Source organism: Musca autumnalis, unplaced genomic scaffold (genome assembly GCF_047663935.1).
Source record: "Musca autumnalis isolate F117 unplaced genomic scaffold, ASM4766393v1 scaffold_4, whole genome shotgun sequence".
Lineage (NCBI taxonomy): Eukaryota > Metazoa > Arthropoda > Insecta > Diptera > Muscidae > Musca > Musca autumnalis.
This window is the reverse complement of record NW_027411977.1, coordinates 196,302,878-196,319,396: the sequence shown is the minus strand read 5'-3', so window position 1 is coordinate 196,319,396 and position 16,519 is coordinate 196,302,878. Positions and strand designations below refer to the sequence as shown.

Below are 16,519 nucleotides of genomic sequence, written 5' to 3'. Positions count from 1 at the left end.
GTCGACGCGCAATGCGTCCATAGAAATCGGACCAACTGTTGACGTTGATTCCTATAATTTTGAGGTAGTAAAAGACTTTGTCTACCTCGGCGCCGTAAACACAACAATCAACGTCAGTTGTGAAATAAAAAGACAAATTATATTGGCCAACAGATGCTGCTTTGGGTTAAGTCAGCAATTGAAGAGCAAAGCCACATCTCGTCAAATAAAAATAACGCTTTACAAAACACTGATACTACCCGTGCTGATGTATGGTTCCGAAGCCTGGGTACTTGAGCAAGCAGACAAGGCAGGGCTTGGTGTGTTTGAAAGAAAAATTCTTTGAACGATCTATGGACCAATCTGCGTTGACGGGGAATATCGACGTCGTATGAACCACGAGCTGTATCTGCTATACAACGACATCAGCATAGGTACACGTATCAAGATGCAACGATTGCGTTGGCTAGGCCATACCATAAGAATGAGCGATGACGAACCCGCAAAAAGGCGTATAAATACGTCCCACATGGCGCTGCAGGCAGAATTGGCAGGCCTAAGCTTAGATGGAGCAAACAAGTGGATGAAGAGATGAAAAGGTGGGGTATTCCAGAAAGCGAAACAACAAACTGGCAGAATCGGAGATATTTTCTTAGTTCGACTTATTGAACAAATGTTCTGTAATGGGCCAGCTAAGTAAGTAGGTAAGTAAGTAAGTAAATTTTTACCCATGTCAATGAATACGATGCATAGTAAATACTCTCAACAAAGCAGATAGTAACTAACAACAAAAACAATTCAAGGTGCGAATTCAAACAACATTTTCTCAAATTCATAAACATTAAATTCAAAACGATTACTCTTGATGTGAAATGGTATTGATTAAATGGTGAGTTTTAATAATTTTCAAATTCACAACGTTAAAGAAAACCTTGTTTCGTATAAAACCATTTGAACGCGGAAGTAAAAAGAAAGTATCCTTTCTTCTCAGTTTTGCGAACATTTCTTGATTGCAAATCAAGCCAGACACAATTGGGGGATTGCAAATCATAACAAAGATTCTTAAAGGACAATATAAAGTCCGATCCATTCAAAAACTTAAAAACACTACGTGTTCAATACTTTGGATGAAGGGTTGTAAAACTATGCCATAGAATTAAGTGAGAATTTAATAAACAAAAAATGTAATAAATTTAAATTTTAATTTTAATGTTTAGTAAAAATTGACATTCGATTTTTTATTTTTGAAACCTACTTAGGCAACGAATTATAAAATAAATAAAACACTGTAAAGAAAATAAAACATTTTAACTGTAACCACAAAAAAATAATTAAACAAACAAAATGTTCAAAATATAATGAACAAAAACCATCCAAACAAAATACAAAATATATGTCTTTAAAAACGAAGTATATATAGTCTATGTTGTTGTACTGTTTAAATAATATTAAAACTTTATTTTGAAATTTCAACACAAAAAATAGGAATAAGTGTAATAGCAACTGTTGAGTTTAAATATAATTAATATTCTTTTTTTAAATGCTAGAATTGTAAGCATGCATTCTGTAAACGCTACAATTATATTCTGTAATATATATTTTAAGTGTTCTTGTTATATGTATATTTCTTCGTAGGTATAAAATGTTCTGAGAATTTTTTAATTACAAATTTTGTAATCCATGAAACCAATAATCATAGTAATTTGTTCCCAGAATGAATAGTTACGTTAATGGTAGAACCGAATTCTGGTTAATTATTACTAACCAGAAATAACCTCTCAGAGCATTTTCTATGTAGTTGTGTATTAGTTTTATTCATAGAATAGTTTATATATGTAGTGTGTGTATCTGAAAAAGGGTTCTTAACCGTTATTCATCATTGTAGTTCCAATATTCATCATTATAGTTCCGTAGGGGATGAAAGATACCAAAGAACGGTCCTAACCGGCTTTAATATGGTAAAGCCCAGGATCTATCTTGGTCCCTCTTTCATCTCAAGTGGACACTAACCTCCTCGTGGTGTCACCTGAGGAGCTACCTATAACACCCGTTAAAGGTAGTCTTAGCTCACTGTGTGCCGCGCGTTCACCCATACGAACGTTAAAAACTTAGGTTTGGACGTCGGGTTAGGTGCCGTTATATGGGGATATACCTAAACAACGGTGTGGAATAGTTTTGTTACTCTCAAGACCCTAAAATATCACATTACAGCTAGTTTGGATAAAAAATGTAGCTAAAACCTTCAAAATACCGAAAATCGGGAGGTATTGTTATATGGTGGCCATGCCTACATATAGATCTATTTTGACAGTTTTTGGTGGAGTAGTGTTGTGACACCAATGAACCTTAAATGTCAAGTTAAGCTACCGAAAATCGGGAGGTACCCTTATATTGAGGCTATACCTAAACATGGACCTATGTTGACAGTTTCTGGCTGTTGTTGTTGTTGTAACAATGTTTTTTATTATGTTTGTATGTTCGTTCCTTTGTTCAATCTGGCTCTGGGTCTATCTCCAGTTCCAGAAAAATGGCTGCTTCGATGGGATGTAGCCACAAATCCACTGGAGTTAGATGGGTTTGGCGTGGCAGTTGAAAAGGCGTTCTGTGTCGTGCGGACCCATGCCGCATACTGAGCAGATGTCTTGCACGGCGCGATCGATTTCCGCCAAATAAGAATTTAGGCGACTGCAATATCCCGAGCGTAGTTGAGCCAAAACTACTCTGGTTTGTCGTGGCAGCTGACGCTCCTCAGCTGCGATAGATGGGGGATGTACTCCGAGTACTTTATTCACACTATAATTGCTTAAGGCCTTGGCAACTGCGTTCGTGTGAATGCTATTCAAACCGGCTTGATATGCTTGTTGATCTAGGGGTTCTCTCCTGTATCGTTGGACTTCTCCCTCTAGAGTGTCTAGAGTGTCGGGCCTACCCACAAGATGGTGATTGGGATAGCTCACACGGTAACATCCAAGCAGGTACTGCAACGAAAGCATCTCATTGTGTTGCTTTACTGGAAGAATCTATGCCTCCTCATGTAGATGGTCCACTGAAGATTTGAGGAGGCACCCTGTTGCTGTTCTCAGGGCGGCATTCTGGCAAGTTTGAATCTTCGTATCACATAATTTCTGGGACCAGACTGGAGCCGCATAGCTTACCACAGACTGACCTGTCGCGTTATATGTGGTCAACAAGGTTTCTTTATCTGCAACCCAAGTGCTGCCGGCTACTGACTTGAGGACCTTGTTCCTACTTTTCAGCTTGTCGTAGATAGCTGTGGCATGTGCGCAGGACGTGAATGTAGTGTCGAATGTGACCCCTAAAATTTTAGGGCAGTTTGTGGTCGGAATTCTGCTACCGTGGACCACGACATTCAACTCACGTCCAAACTGCACTGTCCATGTGGTGAACAGAGTGGCTGTAGATTTTGTGGCGGAAATCTGCATATTCCTCGAATGGAAAAAGGTGGTAAGATCGGTTAAATAGTTGTTCAGTCTCTCACAGACGTCATCAAGATAGGTACCCGACGCCAGGATCGTGCAATCATCCGCATACGTTACGATCTTGATGCCGTCTGGAGGGGGCGGAATACAGGAGAGGTAGAGGTTAAACAGTTCCGGAGATATTACCCCACCTTGGGGAACTCCCTGTTTCACTCTACGGAGTTTGGACTTCTTATTCCTGAATTCCACGTACGACTGGCGTCCACACATATAGTTGACTATCCAACGTTTCAAGCTTGGCCGGAGGGTTATCTGCTCAATGTCCTCAAACTGCGTGGAGTGCCTGACTGTATCAATGGCTTTTGATAAGTCAAGCGCCACCATCACTGTTCTATGGTAATGGCGTGCGGCCTTGTTGTCGTGCTGTGCCGCTTACGGAATCCATGCTGATGATCGGCAACTTGATAGCTATTTCTGATAATGGGGAAGAGTAAGGCCTCAAGTGTCTTTGCTACGGGCGACAAAAGCGAAATCGGAGGGGAACCACCCTGCCCATTTTCCAGACTTCGGGAACAACGAGGGTGGCTAGCGACAAGTTGGGAACATTAGTGAGATATTCCACTCCCGGCTCATCCAGCTGCTTCAGCATTGCCATGGAGGTTCCATCAGGCCCCAACGCTTTGGATGATTTAGCGTTTCTGATGGCATTGGCAACATCATCCATTGTAAATTGTGGTGGTTCATCCTCGGCAGGAAGAGATCTGATGCGACGTAATACTCTTCTCTTCGCCCTGTCACTCTCGGGGTGCTCGACAAACTGTCGATTGAAATTACTTGCGCACCTCTTCGGGTCAGTCAACGTAACGTCGCCAAACGTGACTGAGGTCCTATCTTCCTTTCTTTCAGGGTTCGAGAGTGACTTAACCGTTGCCCACAATTCACCTATACCGGCTCCAATGTTGCAGCTCTTCAGATGATTTAACCATTTGTTCCGCTTATGTTCGCCGACCAGCCTGTTAACTTCTAGTGTCAGCTCCCTGACTCTGGGGTCATTGGGGTTGGCACGACGAAGCTCATCACTCTCATTTGCTAATCCCGTCGCTCTGCTGGAAAGTTTGGTCTTACTTCGGGTATTCGACCAGCAGGGATATGTCTCGGAACGTCCTTTCCACTACCCGAACATCAGAAGGATTGGACAATTCTCCGAAGCCGTGATTGGTGAACTCTCTGAAACTCGGCCAATCAGCTTTCTTATGATTGACGAATGTGCGGCGTTCAGAGGTGATGAAGTCGGGGGGTCTGCTAATGGAGACAGTTATGGGGAGATGGTCTGATCCGAGGGAAATGACGGGTTGCCAGGTAATGACATTTGTCAGGCCAGGTGACACAATGGTTATGTCTGACGAACTGTGACACTCTCCTCTAATTCTGGTAGGGGCGTCCTCATTGACCGAGCAAAACGTAGAGCTATCAATCTGCTCAGCCAGCGCTGTACCTCTCTGGTGGTTTACGAGGGCCGAATGCCACATCTCATGATGCGCATTAAAGTCCCCCAGGACCAGACGATTATGACCTTCCAAGAGCGGGCTAATGTCAGGCCTATAATCTGAGAAACGTTCAGCTACCCCCATATATTCCATGTACGGGGCATTAGAGACAGGCACAAGCGCGATAGGTCTGTATTGGACAGATTCGTGCAATAGGAAAGCTAATCCCCCACCTCCACTTCTGGTGCGATCTTTCCTTAGCACATTGTAACCATCACAATGCTCTATGCTGTGGTTGTCGTTCAGCTTGGTTTCTTGCACCGCAGCGACCTTGATATTCCTCCGACTCATGAAATCTACTATTTCCTCGATCTTACCTCGAAGTCCATTGCAATTAAAATGCAAAAAGGATGCATTCTCTGGGATTGGGACAACAACGGCTGGTGTTAAAGGCTGCGTGTGCGGTTGTTGTCGAGGGGACTGCGGGGGAGTTTCGTAGTCAGACGACGAGGGAGTTTCGTAATCCGACGACGACTCACTGGGGACTGTGTTCACGCAGCATGCAGCAACATAGTCCCTGTCGTAGTCCCTCACGTGGACAAGTCCGGTGCAACCCCTTAGATGCACCCACTCCTGACATCTACTGCATCTCACCGAAGGTTGGATGTGGGTGAAGATGCGGATGTGACAAACTGAGCACAGATACAGATGTACACTGAGGTGGCAGCCGCTGGCCGGAACGATGGTTTTGTGTAAGAACCTTAAATGTCAAATTATAGCTAGTTCGCTTAAATATTGTAGCTACAACCTTAAAAACCGAAAATCGGGAAGTACCGTTATATGGGGCTACAACTAAACATGTACCTAGGTTTTTGGTGGATTTGTTTTGTGGCCCGTAAGAACCTTAAATGTCAAATTATTGCTAGTTCGCTTAAATAATATATCTTAAACCCTAAAAATACCGAAAATCGGGATGTATCGTTATATGGGGCCTGTTCACAGTTTTTGGTGGAGTAGTGTTGTGGCACCTGAGAACCTTTAATGTCAAATTACAGTTACTTCGTTAAAATATTGTGGCTAAAGCCCTAAACATGAGCCGATATAGCCCATTGTCGAACTTAACCTGCCTATGGGAAAAATATACTCGGGTGCAAAAATCTAGCGCTCTAGCTTAATTTTTGAGTGATTATTTCAATGCGTTACAAACGGATAAACAAACTTAATATACCCTCCATACTATGGTGAAGGGTATACAAATATCAAATGGCGTCTGGTAACAGACGTGTTGCTTCGAACCTGATCTATATCTGGTAAAATTATTGCAAAGTATGAAATAAATCGTGCGCTCTATTTTTTCTAAACATTTTTTGTTTGGGAGGAACCCGAGGGAGTGCTACAGTCCGTCTCCTTAGCCTTGGTTCACACCATTTTACAGAAAAATTTTAAACATTTTTGGGGAAGGTACGCGAAGTAGTTGACCAATTTGAGCATCTTCTAGCTTAAACCAAGTTTGGGCAAAATATTACGAAGCGCAAAATTTGGTTCGAATCGGTTGATCCGTTCGAGAGTAATCGTGCGTACCAGTTAGCCAGACAGACGGACAGAGGCACAGGTCAAAATCGACTTCAAATTGTGTCTAAAACCAATATTTCGATTAGTCTCATATTGGTAGAAAGTGTATATTAGGGCGGACCAAAAACCGACAATTTCGTTTTTTTTGAAGGCCTACCCCCAAAATTGTTTCCATTTGATAAAAAACCTTTAATATGCAATTTTATGATGAACGGTTAACTTTAACCCGTGTCACCTGAGCGATCTTTGCCGTCATCATCATCTCTATAAATGGTGTAGTTTGGAATCGTCCCACGAGATATGAAGAAATTCTTTTTCCCTTTCGAAGAGGTTCGTAGAAAAAGTTTTTGTTTTTTTAGTTTAAAATGAAACAGTTAAGAACTCTTTTGAATCGAGCACGATTACAAAAAAATAAAATTCCAATGGACGGCATCACTATTTATTTGTATAAGACATCTTTATGTATATAATTGTTGTTAATAATAATCGTGCTCGACTATATTGTTAAAATAGTTGTTAGTATTTTATTGTGTGTTCTACATAGTGGTTCATTATCCTTTTTCTTTGTTTTGTTTGCAAAACAATAAATTATTGTCATATAATTGAGTGTGTTTATTGTTTTTAGGGTTAATATTTCATTGTTTTTGTTTTTTTTGTTTCTCTGGTGTATTCTGTTATTATTTAGTGTATATAATAATTAATAAAACTACATAAATCATTTAATATGATGAAAGCACATTTACAACAACAGCAACAACATTAGTATAAGTTGATATTACGGAATAAAAAATACCAACACCAACAAATAAAAATTAATAAAAATAAATCATTAAAATTAAAATTTGGCACAAAATGAAGTTAATGGCTTATGTAAAATAAATTGAAAAATAAATAAATTTTAAAAATAAACAATAAAAACAAATTCTTCCCAACAACATTTATTTTTAGAATTGTAGAAAATGAAAAATAAAAAATACCGTTATTTATGTTTGTGTTTTTTTTCTTTTGTTTTACACATTAAACATGCCACGTTTTATTTAATAAATAATTTTTGTTGTAGTTTTTTTATTGTAATTTTTTTAATAATAAATACGTATAAAGCATTTCATTATATAATTTATTTTTCTTTATTAGTAATTTATTAAAGTTATTATTAAGAGAAAGTTAGTTAATTAATTTGATAGACAGATATTTGAAGAAAATTTTGTTTTTGTTTTGGATTGGAATAGTTGTTTGGTTTTTCTTTGGGGGGAATTAGTATTACGTTTTATTGCATTCATACTGTATATTGTTTGCTGGGTTATTAATGTTTTTTGCAGAATAGTTTTGTTAGTTTATTGCTAGGCTTGGTTTTTCGTTAATTTTTTCTTGCTTAAATAATGCGTTCTTTTTGGTTTTTGTATTTGTTTGTAAATTGTCTTTACGCAACTCTAATAGTATGAAGTGTCTGTGTCGTAGAATAAATCTTCTAAAAAGCTTACCGGCAAATCACGCGCACTTTCTCCTTTACGCTGAAATATAAGAGGGAGGAAATAGGAATAAATAAATAAATGAAGGTATGCCAAGGGTTAATCGAAACACAAACAAGACAAATTTGTAATTCTATACAACTAAATTTGTTCATCTGTTGTCACTGTGTTTGAAAGGAGAATTAATCAGAATTGATTGGATTTTCAAATATTGCTGAAAACTTGTTCTTAACGTAAAAAAAATCTGAAAATATCCGGGTACTCTAATGGTGACCGCAGAACAATTGGCTAACAAGCATGCAAAACATGAGCAAAAACTGTTCTCGGTACTAAGCCCAAAAATATAGAACCCTGGATTGGGTCAGAAACGTGGAATGAAATACAAAACCGTAAAAAGCTCCACAACGCAACTTTTCGCTCCAAAACTCAAGCGCGAAGTGCATATAGTGAATCACCGTGCAAAGTACGTGCATGATCTGTACAGACCGTGAGAGATATTTAAACGAAATACGTTTCGTATGGCAATCTTGAAGGCCAATGATGGTTAGACCTAACGACTACCGAAGAACAATTAGTCCGGTGGTGTGAATACACTATGCAACAAATGAAGGTGAAAGTCTGGGAATGAGATAATTCGTTTTGGGGATGGATGGCCTTGGTGAGTATATTAAGAACTCCGAAGGACAGATCCGCCTTGAGTCGAACTTCCGCGTTATGGCGTGATGAAGTTTTTGCTAGAGACCCTGTAAGCCATCAAGAATTAGCGTTATATCATTGTTCACTATTGCTTTAGCTTATTTTTGAGATGACATGTCTTCAGTCAAATCGAATGAGGATTATTTTCGTAGAGCACTTCGAAATTTTAACTCGCTTCCTTTGATGTTCTTTTCGTCCTTTATTTTAAGAGCCGCTATAAAAGTACTACAAGATGACGTTTTTCAGCTTCGAAATGTTCTGCAAAAATGTCACTCAGAAAAATTTAGGTGTGCCTATCATTGACAACTAATCGATTTTATCTCGGTTTCGTGGTCGTTTTGTGCATTTACCCTGTTCTTATACCCCTTAGCATTTATGCTAACGGGGGTATATGCACTTTCATACAGGCAAAATGTGCCTCATAGAAATAATGGTTTTAGACCCCAAGTATGTTTGCACGAAATCAGTTTCAGACAATTTGGAGTCGATTTAGCAATGTCCGTCCGTCCGTCTGTCTGGCTGGCTGGTGCTCACGATAACTCTCGAACGGATCAATTGATTTGGCTTTCGTAATATGTTGTTCAAACTTAGCTTAAGTTCGAAGATGGGTTATATCGGTCCACTCCTTCCGGTACCTCCCCCACAAAAGTTCGAAAATGTTTGGAACATTTGTGCGCAGGATAACTCTTGAAGGGAGTAACCGATTTGGTTGCACATCGTATAATTTCTATCAAACTTAGATGAGGTTCCAATGTGGAATTAATCGGTCCACTCCTTCGGGTACCTCCCACACAAAATTTCGGAAATGTTCAGTTTAGGACCCGCTCTCAAATCTCTTTGGTTTTTGTTGTACCAACTTGTATTCGCTGCCCCCCATATGATGGTTTAAGTTTCATCAGGGGCAAATCCATACCTCCTGAGAAAATAGCCAGAAAGGTGCAAAAAACCCCTATGACACCGTGTGTAGTTGTTGGAGCGCACGATAACTTTCGAACTGACCTACCGATTTGGTCCAAAATTTAGCATTCGTAATATTTTTTCCATACATAGTTTAAGTTCAAATATAAGCCACCTCGGTCCACTCCTTCAGGTACCTCCTGAAATTGTTCGCACGATTACTCTTGAAAGGAGTGACCGATTTGGTCCGTACTTTACACATCTTAATATATCTACCAGATATAGATCAGGTTCGAATATGGACCATATTTGTCCACTCCTTCGGGTACCTATCACACAAAATTACGAATAAGTTCTCTTTAAGACCTGCTCCCGAATCACTTTGATTTTTGTTGAAGCAACTTGCATTTGCTGTCTCCATTTCGACGGTAAAAGTTTTTTCAGGAACCAGTCCATACATTTTAAAAATCACAACCTCAAAAATGTAAAAAACCCCTATGATACCATATGTAGTGGCTGGAGAGCATGATAACTCCTGAACTGATCAACCGATTTGGTCCGAAATATGGTCTTCGTCATATTTTGTCCAAACTTAGTATCAGTTCGAAGATGAGCAATACCGGTTCACAACTTCTGGTACGTTCCCCCAATATTTAAAAAATATCACTAAAATTGTATGAACGGGGCAACCAATTTGGTCCACACTTTGGATATCTTAATATTTTGTCCAAATTTAGTTGAACTTATAAAATGGCACATATCGGTCTTCTCATTAGGATACGTCCCCCACAAAAGTTCAAAGTTTAAATTCACATAGGCTGAGGGTACATCTCTGTCGACAAAGCCGACTGATACTTTCTTACTTGTTGTTCAGAAAAATACTATATTTTGTTTTTTGTATATTCGTTACAGAACATACAAAAACACAAAACACAGTTTTATATGTTCAGAAAGCACAATCCCAATGAAAATCAAGAAGAGATATCGTTACGCATGGAAACCAATCGCCGACGAAATTTGTGAAAAGTTAATCTTCTATTTAATCAATCATATTGTGTTTCTCCGCGAGAAGAATATGCTAATATACGCCATTAAAACTGCTGACTGTGAAGATGAGAATGTCACTGAATATCTAGAGTGTCACAGATTGCTTTGAAGTAGGAACAATGTTTTCAATCCCCTAGCCCGAACCACTTTTGTGCAGATTAATGCACCTTGTTGATTATAAATAACGCGATACGAGGGCTGAACGATAACTATCTGGCCTAAGAATGAAAACGTGAATATTTAACATTAAAAGTAGTTTTATTGCTTTCTGAAGTAGTCTCCAGCATGATTTATACTCTTTTTTATGCGCTCAAACCAATTGCTGAATCACTTTTTCCACCCCGATTGAGGCAGCTCTAAAACATGGTTTTTGAACGCTTTTACAGCAACTTCTGGCTACGAAAATCATTGACCACGCCTTTTTTTCTTGATATTCTGGAATAAAATGAAGTCATTGGATCCCCAGTCAAGGCCGTACGGCGGATGACCCATCAATTCCATGTTTTGTCCGGTCATTCAAAAATCGATGTGTCACATTGTCATGATGCAGAATGATGATCCCTTGTTCGTTTTTCGAATTTGTCAGGAGATTTAGCAAACAAATTATAGTGTACCACTCAGAATTAACCGTCCTATATTTCTCAAGCCGTATAGTCGCCACACGGTCAGTTTTTCTGAAGAAACGGGCAACCTTTTGCTTCGAAGTGCTTCTTACATTAACATACGGGCGATTCCTGCTTTGTTTCAGCCTCCAAAGCATAGATGCTAGATTCGTCATCTGTGACGATCTTATAAACGTCGTTTGAAGCATCGCGATCGATTTTATGCACAATTTCTATGAACCAATTCACAGGAGCCTATTTTTGAGCTATTGTCCAATTTTGCTGGATCTAACGGGAAAAATCCATTTTTGCGGCCATGTGTTTATGCAATATCAAATGTTAGTTGGTGGAAGAAATGCCTAAGAATGCCTCTATCTCACGGTATTTAACATGGCGATTTCGAATTATCCGTTCATGCACGGCATATTTTTTTCTGTCATAACGACCGATTTTGGGCGACAAAGGTCGTGAGCTTTGTTTTTTTGGCGAGTGCCGGCCACGGTTGAATTCATTAAACCAGTTTTTCATAGTCCTATAGGATGGTTCTTTATCGACATACAAAGATTTAATTTGATCGATACAACCTTGCGGTGATTATCCACGTCGAAAATTGTGAAAAATTCATCGAGGAAAATGTTCACAAGTAAATTCCATTTTTTTGAAAGTGATTTTTTTCAAGTAACTGTAAACAGCACATAACATTGTCGTATGACAAACTGTCTTGAGCGAGTTTAGGCTATAAACTATCGAACTTTCCAACAAATTTTTTAAATGGCGCCTGGCAATAGGCGGTGTTGCATAGGCCAAGTGGTTTTCGTGCATCCCTCGTTTGTCGGTCTGTGGTAAGATATGTGACACCGATGAGATCCGTAAATACAAGCGCAATGGAGGAGTGGTAGAGTATCCAGAACTGTAATAGCGCTACCATAAGAATTGATGCTTTGAATTTATCTGTCCGTCTGTAGATGGCGAAAAAATCTAGAACCATGGATTTTCTGCGATCTCGAACCACTCAGAAAAGTATGAATGGTGGTCTTTAGAGATCATAGATTTAAAGAAGATGATGACTGATGTTTGTGAATGCCAGACATCATCCAGGTAAATGGAATCGAGTATTTCTGGAAATACGAGGGCTGCACGAAAACTATCTGACCTAGGCTACACCGCCGGATAATCACGACGTGGATAATCACGGCAACAGTACATCGATCAAATTAAATCTTTGTATGTTCTTCCACCAACTAACATTTGATATTGCATGAACACCTGCACCTGCACACCTGCATGAACAATCACTCAAAAATGGCTCTTGTGGATTGGCGCAAAGAAATTTTAAATAAAAACGATTGTTGTGCTTCAAACGACGTTTATAAGATCGTCAAAGACGATGAACAACAAAAGTTTTTCATGTTAGAAGCACTTCGAAGCAAGTGGTCGTCTGTTTCTTCGACAACACTGACAGTGCGGCGACTATACGGCTTCAGAAATGTAGGACGGTTAATTCTAAGTGGTACACTACAATTTGTTTGCGAGAAGTCTCCTGAGATTCTGCATAATGACAAGCTCTCACACATTGATTCAAACCAGCGCCTGCTTGACCCGAAAAACGTGTAATTGATGGGTCATCGGCCGTACAGCCCTGACTGGGAATCCAATGACTTTATTTGATTCCAGCATATGAAGAAAAAAAGGCGTGGTCAACGATTTTCGTAGCCAGAAGATGCCGTAAAAGCGTTCAAAAACCATATTTTGGAGGTGTCTAAATAGGAGTGGAAAACGGGATTCAACAATTGGTTTGAGCGCATGAAAAAACGTATAAGTCATGCTGGAGACTACTTAAGAAAACAATAAAACTATTGTTGGTGGTAAATATTTGCTTTTTTATTGTTAGGCCAGCTAGTGAACCATGGATTTTCTGCGATCTCGAACCACTCAGAAAAGTATGAATGGTGGTCTTTAGAGATCATAGATTTAAAGAAGATGATGACTGATGTTTGTGTATGCCAGACATCATCCAGGTAAATGGAATCGAGTGGTTCTAGAAATACGAGGGCTCCCCTATCTGACCTAGGCAACAGCGTTGGTTGCCAGGCGCCATTTGAAATTTTTTAGATAGTTTGACAGTTTTTAGCCTATACGTACTAGACAGTTTGTCGTACGACCTTGTGTTGTGTTGTTTACAGAGACTTGAAAAAATAACTTTGCAAAAAAAATGGAATTTACTTGTGACCATTTTCGTCCGATCATTTATCACAACTTTCGACGTGGATAATCACGGCAATAGTGTATCGATCAAATTAAATCTTTGTATGTTGATAAAGGGTAATCTTATAGCACTATGGTTTAATGAATTCAGTTTTAAAGTGGTTTAATGAATTCAGTCGTGGCTGACACTAGCCAGAAAACGAAATCGTAAGGGTCGCCAAAAATCGACATTGTGCCAGAAAAAAATTAAGCCGTGCATGAACGGATAATGCAAGATCGCCATGTTATATATCATGAGGTAGAGGCATCCTTGGACATTTCTTCCACCAACTAACATTTGATATTGCATGAACAACTGACCGAAAAAGTGGATTTTTCTCGTTAGATCCAGCAAAATTGGACAATCAATTAAAAAATGGCTCTTGTGGATTGGGGCAAAGAAATTGTAAATAATAGTACGGTTACACTAGAGTTTTTTGCCGGGTTAACCCACTTCGAGAGGATTTATTTGACGTTTGCGCTATGGAATTGACATTTTAAATCCAAACCCACTGGGTTAATCCGGTTAAGTGTAACCGTGGTATTTAAACGATTGTTGTGCTTCAAACGACGTTTATAAGATCGTCACAGAACTACGAAAGTTGTTCATGTTAGAAGCACTTCGAACAAATGGTCGTCTGTTTCTTCGGCAAAACTGACTGTGTGGCGACGATATGGCTTCAGAAATGTAGGACGGTTAATTCTGAGTGGTACACTACAATTTGTTTGCCTAAAGTCTCCTGTGATTCTTCATCAACACATTGATTCAAACCAGCGTCTGCTTGACCGGAAAAACGTGGAATTGATGGGTCATCGGCCGTACAGCCCTGACTGCGGATCCAATGCCTTTATTTGATTCCAGCATATCAAGAAAAAAGGCGTGGAAAAAGGTCAGATAGTTATCGTTCAGGCCTCATATGTCATCAGCAATCTTCAAGCCCGCAGAATACTACTAAGACATTACTCTTCATTATACGATCTTTCGAGGACTCAACTCAGACAGCAGAGGACTGACTCAACCAGATCAAGTTAGTTTTGGCAAACAAATTGTAACGCATCGAAATACCAAAATTAAAGCCGAGCTGAGTCGATTTAACTATGTGTGTCCATCCGCAATGTTGATCGGATCGTCACAAAATATTTAGGGTTAATGAAGTCGAAGAAGCCTATAGATTTTAGTGATGGTGGGATCATATTCAGGGGTCGGAATGGGCAAACAAATTTATGTGGAGAAAAATATAATGTTTTATTCTCATGCGAATATCTCCGCTTCTGTTAAGAGCAAAGCATGGTAATGAAAGTGCAAAACTTCGCCTTTACAACAATGTAAAGTAAGCTGGCGTCAAACAAGGGTGATATCGCAATAGTAGCTAATTCAACCCAAGTTTTCATTTTTGGGATTTCAATTGTATTGAATAATATCACAGATTTGGCTGGTAGAAAATCTCACCTTTACTACGATGCAAAGTAGGTTGGCGTAGATGGTCAAACAACGGAGATATCCCAATAGAATAGTTAGAATAGTTAGTTTTTCAAAAATATTTTTATTTTTCAATATAATCTCCTGAAACTTCAATACACTTAGTCCAACGCTTTTCTAGCAATTCTATCCCTTGATTAAAATAGTTTTCCTCAAGGACTTCGAAATAGTGGTTTACAACTGTAATTGCATCCTCATTTGAGGTGAAACGCTTGCCAGCAAGGAATTTTTTTTAGATTTGGGAACAAGTAAAAGTCACTGGGAGCTAAATCAGGAGAATAAGGTGGGTGGTCAAGCAACTCGTACTTTAATTCATTGATTTTAGCCACTGTTAAAACACTCTTGTGCGCTGGAGCGTGGTCTTGATGAAAAATTATTTTTTTGTGTTGTAAGCCAGGACATTTTTCTCGAATTTGTACATTTAATTGATCCAAAAGGTTGCATTAGTACTCTAAATTTATTGTTTTACCCGTTTGCATATAGTCAATCAATAAAATACCTTTGAAGTCCCAAAAAAACCGTTGCCATAACCTTACCAGCCGATTGAATTGTTTTTGCCTTCTTTGGGGCACTTCCTCCAGCTTCAGTCCATTGTTTGGATTGTTCTTTTGTCTCTGGAGTATAGTGGTGGATCCATGTCTCATCAACAGTGTTGAAACGACGCTTAAATTCCATTTTATTTCGCTTAAAACGATCCAAACAAGCTTGAGCAATGTTCATTCTTATGCGTTTTTGATCGACTGTTAACAAATGCGGCACCCATCTTGCAGAAAGCTTTTTCATCTGTAGTTCTTCATGCAAAATTAAATGGACTCGATCATTCGAGATGCCCATGATATTAGCAATTTCACTCACTTTTATTCGTCGATCATTTAATACCATATCAATTTCTGTTGTTGTTACTGTTTTTGGACGTCCACTACGTGGTTCATATGCAACACCTGTGCGTCCACGTTTAAATTCAGCAACCTAATTTTTTACTGTTGCATATGAAGGAGCACTTTCACCTAACACATTCACCATATCATTATGAATTTCTTGCCCCGATAAACCTTTTTTATGTAAATATTTAATGACAGCAAGCATTTCTAATTTTTACATTATAAAAAATTGCGGATGCGTCTTTTTGAACACCTGTTTCTATATGAAGGAGTTGCCAGATCGAAACAAAATTTAACATGTGTTCATAACAGAGACGGAAGTTTCCAAAACACTTAACATTTTTCTGTTTATACACCGCTTTTTGTGCTAGGCTAAGAAGTTTCCGAACTGCCCTCGTAAGAATAAGTGTGCCAAATTATATCGAAATCGGTTCAGATTTGGATATAGCTTCCATATATATTTTCGCACGATTTGACGTATTTTCTGTACCACACACGCTATATATGTCCGATTTCGATGAAATTTGGAATGTGTGACTGAATGCGGTCTAGAATAAATGTGCCAAATTATATCGAAATCGGTACAGATTTGCATATAGCTCCCATATATATTTTTGGCCGATTTCGCGAATTTGCTGCACCAAACACGCTATATAAGTCTGATTTCAATGATATTTGGAATGTGTGACTGAATTCGGTGCCACCGTTGTGCAATGATATGCACG

General features: G+C 39.0%; 1 protein-coding gene across 8 annotated transcripts in view; it reads right to left on the bottom strand.

Moving 5' to 3' along the window:
- The window catches only part of dysc (whirlin protein dyschronic), a 417,061-nt gene that overhangs the window by 77,806 nt on the left and 322,736 nt on the right, over positions 1 to 16,519 (bottom strand). For 4 of the 8 annotated variants that reach the window (XM_073980697.1, XM_073980695.1, XM_073980698.1 and 1 more), the window contains exon 10: positions 7,960 to 7,989. In XM_073980697.1, coding sequence (XP_073836798.1) covers positions 7,960 to 7,989 — 30 coding nt within the window. Of the gene's footprint in view, positions 1 to 7,865; positions 7,990 to 16,519 lie in introns of those variants that run through there. The other 4 variants (XM_073980700.1, XM_073980701.1, XM_073980699.1 and 1 more) reach the window with 1 other exon arrangement.